At 38.2% G+C, this 3,793-nt stretch overlaps 1 protein-coding gene across 1 annotated transcript; it reads left to right on the top strand.

Annotated features, from left to right (window-relative positions):
* Positions 1-4: 4 nt before the first annotated feature.
* On the top strand, positions 5-2,453 carry LOC107300778 (zinc finger protein GLIS3-like; the record flags this gene model as incomplete). Its single annotated transcript, XM_015830069.1, has 2 exons — positions 5-36; positions 1,343-2,453. Coding segments are annotated over exons 1-2 (1,143 nt in total), but the record flags the coding sequence as incomplete, so codon positions are not given.
* Between the last annotated feature and the right edge of the window lie 1,340 nt (positions 2,454-3,793).

Genomic DNA, 3,793 nt, shown 5'->3' with positions numbered 1-3,793 from the left:
GAATATGTCAGATCCAGATATACCATCCGATACAAGGTCTGGCATTCTGTTTTTGTTTTCTTCAATAATATAGCAAGGATTGTCATATCTGCATCATCCGAACAGTATTTTATGTCATTCAGTGTAGAATTATCTTTCCTGGTCCATACCACTTAACACTGTATTGCAATCAAGAATCAATGAGACCACCATATTCTCATCCTTATAGCATTTTAAATGTATCACTAATAATTAGTTTCGTACATGCCAGTGATTATTCTGAGTTTACTTCCATGATATTGGAATTCTGGGCTACAGTAATATTAGTGAGCTTTAAAATAAATGAAAGAAAAACGTTAAATAAACTTGAGCAAATGTACGTGGCGATGCTAGTAGTTAAATTTCTAGTAAATAAATGTAGTAAGCTGATGAATTCATTGTTTTAATGTTATATATAAAGTAGTGATGTCTAATCTCTTATGGCAAAGATCTGTGGTTGAGGGTAGGTGGCCTGTGAAATGAATGATTCTGTAACCAAAATTGGCAGAATCTTTTTTTACTTTTTCATATTTTATGGGGAAGGCATATGATGCTGGTGCTGATGACGAAGACATTGGAAATTGGTTTTAGCAATAGGTAAAGAGCAGGGAATTGCAGATAAAAAGCTTGAAGAACTATTTCCATTACTGGTCTTTCATGAGGGCCTAATGTTCCTCAGAAGATGCTTTTGAGATGTACACAGGACTTCCAGTGTGGTGAAAGGCTAAATTCTTATGGTAACACAGTATTGGATATGTCTCAGCTGTGTTAGTGCTCATTTGAATGTGCAAAGATCAAGATTTAAAGTTTTAATTCTGATTATCAAGAATAAGTAACTGAGCTGTGTATGCCGATTGTTCCACATACAGATAGTCCTCGACCTATGATCAAAATTGAGCCCAAAATTTCCATTGTCAAACGAGACATTTGTTAAGTGAATTTTGTCCCATTTTACAACCTTTCTTGCCACGTTTGTTAAGTGAACCACTGCAGTTGTTAAGTTAGTATCTGAAATTAACTGAATCTGGCTTTCCCGTTGACTTTGCTTGCCAGAAGGTTGCAAAAGGTGATCACATAGTCCCAAAACACTGCAACCATCATAAATATTAGCCAGTTGCCAGGCATCTGAAGTTTGATCACGTGACACGGGGATGATGCAATGGTTCTAAGCATGAAAAACGGTCATAAGTCACTTTTTTAACTTTTTAAACTTTGAATGGTCACTAAATGAATTGTTCTAAGTCAAAAGCTACCTGTAATTGCCAAGATCTAGGATTCAATTGTTAAGATTACATTGTTCTTTCTTTTCTGATCTTTACTACAGATCCCTCGTGTCACGAGAATCTTTGGCGTCCACAACGTTGAGCCTTTCAGAAAGCCAGTCAATACAAAGTGTCAAACAAGAGTGGTTTCACGGTTATAGAGTTTATCCTTCTCTTCCCTCCAACTCGAGTTCACAAAATAGCAGTCAGTTCGGTGATGTCACAAATGCTGCATCGGGGATATCCATGTCCAACAACTTTTCTACTTCATTGCCATCTTACTTGCTCAGTATGGAAAACAACCATCCACCTTATTCTAGCCCTCACCATTCCTCAGTCAGATCTCATTCCGCAAAAAAGAGAGCGCTGTCTCTGTCCCCTTTGTCTGATGGCATTGGGATTGACTTCAATACGATCATCCGCACCTCCCCTACTTCTCTAGTTGCCTATATAAATGGTTCAAGAACATCTCCGTGCAACATCTCTCCTCAACCTGAAGTTTATGGGCATTTCTTAGGAATAAAGGGAAGTTGCATCCCTCAGACTTGCTCTATACCAAATCCTCAAAAAAGGCTTCTTATGGCTAATTGCAATGCTACCCCTCCAGACTACGGTGAAAATGGAAACGGTGAATACCAGCGCATGCAACAGTTGGAGCAAAGCAATCTGCAGCCGTTGATCACAAATAACATGATGGTTCAACAAGGTACATGTTTAGTAGAGAGCCAACCTATGGGCTTTGTGAAGGGTGGACATGGGGATATTTTTTCTGGAAATGCAAATGGTGTTCCCTCTGCTTCTTCACTGGCTCCCCCTGTGCTTCCTCCACATGGTCCACCACCTCCCTATCACGCACATCAGCACGCGCTCATCAACCATTCCCGTCCACTTTCCTTGCCTGCATCTATCCAGAACTGTTTTTTAGATGAAGACAGTGAACTCGAAGATTTCAGTGGCAAGCACTGCTGTCGTTGGATAGACTGCAGTGCTTCCTACGATCAGCAAGAAGAACTCGTGCGACATATAGAAAAAATTCACATTGACCAGAGGAAAGGGGAAGATTTCACTTGTTTCTGGGCTGGGTGCCCTCGAAGATACAAATCATTTAACGCCCGTTACAAATTGCTTATCCATATGAGAGTGCATTCGGGGGAGAAGCCAAACAAATGTACGGTAAGTTTAAAATGGTGTTGATCACACTCAAACGACCCACGAATCTTCATTTTTCAATGCTATGCTGGTGTTTTCTTACGAAAACATCTCGATAAAAAGGGAAATGGGATTTGTTTATATTAATTCAGGAAGATGAGTAAATAAATGGAAATGTGAAATCTATGAATGGGGGAAAATGCTATGTTTTAAACTGAGCTACTCGAGCACAGTGAAACAAATCATTCATCTGTTTATGGGTGCTTGAAAAATTTGTTTTGGTTTAAAAAGTTGCTCAGTGAAATAGGCGAATTAGGAAAAAGAATGGTCTGATCTTTTGGGGGGGGGCACAGTATCATATTTATATAACATATTCTTAAACCCTTGTTCCCCTAAAATAGATCCAAATCAATTACTGCTGCCTACACTAATGAATTTTGGCCTTTCTGTGAGTAGTAGGATTGCATATCATGGTTACCCATCTCAGATACAGAGTTTTAAGTATATGTAAGCTTTTTTCAGACCTTCTAATAAATGGCAGGTTCCTGGAAGAAAATATTTTTTCCCAAGTAGATGGTGAACTGTATTTCTGGGTGATTTAAAGTGCAGCAAATAGCCAGATATTAAATATATTATTATTATTTTTTAACTTGCTTTCAAGCACCAAAATTTCTTGGATTGTTTTTGTTTAACATTTTAACCGTCTGCCTACAAAGGACTTTCTGATCGAAGTAGCTCACAATGTAAAAATAAAATGTAGTACTATATAAAATGAAATATTTTAAAAATCATGCAGGATATTTGGTGAGGTAATTGTGGCCTAACACATGTAGGAGGTGAGAAGGAAGTATTCTAGATATATTTGAATGTATCCAGGGCTTTTTTTCAGCCGGAACACGGCGGAACGGCGTTCCGGCACCTTTTTCCGGGCCGGCCGCACCGGAAATAGCCCCTCCCACACCGGAAATAGCCCCTCCCAAATTTTACTTGCATTCCTGTTCTCTAAAGGGGCGGTCCTAGGGTTTGATGAGGGCGTGGCCAGGTTTGAGTTCCGCCACCTTTTCTCCGAGAAAAAAAGCCCTGAATGTATCTATTCACATTTCATAAACAACAGTATATTGTTTAATCACCCTCTTTATATTTTAATCTTCAAATATTTACTTGCTTTAAAAATGTGGATTATTTTTGAAGTGTTGTTACTTTTATATATAGCCATAATCAACTGATTTCCAGTGCTTTACAAAGTCTAATACCATTATTGACTTCATAATATCACTGAGGGTATTAAATGATAACTTACAGTTCTGAGATAATATAAATGGAAAATTAAATATCACAAGATGTCCCAAGATACAAAATATACA

The sequence above is a fragment of the Protobothrops mucrosquamatus genome, unplaced genomic scaffold, assembly GCF_001527695.2.
Source record: "Protobothrops mucrosquamatus isolate PMUCROS unplaced genomic scaffold, P.Mucros_1.0 scaffold8414, whole genome shotgun sequence".
NCBI lineage: Eukaryota > Metazoa > Chordata > Lepidosauria > Squamata > Viperidae > Protobothrops > Protobothrops mucrosquamatus.
The sequence above is the reverse complement of the archived record's forward strand: the minus strand, read 5'-3'. Positions and strand labels throughout refer to the sequence as shown.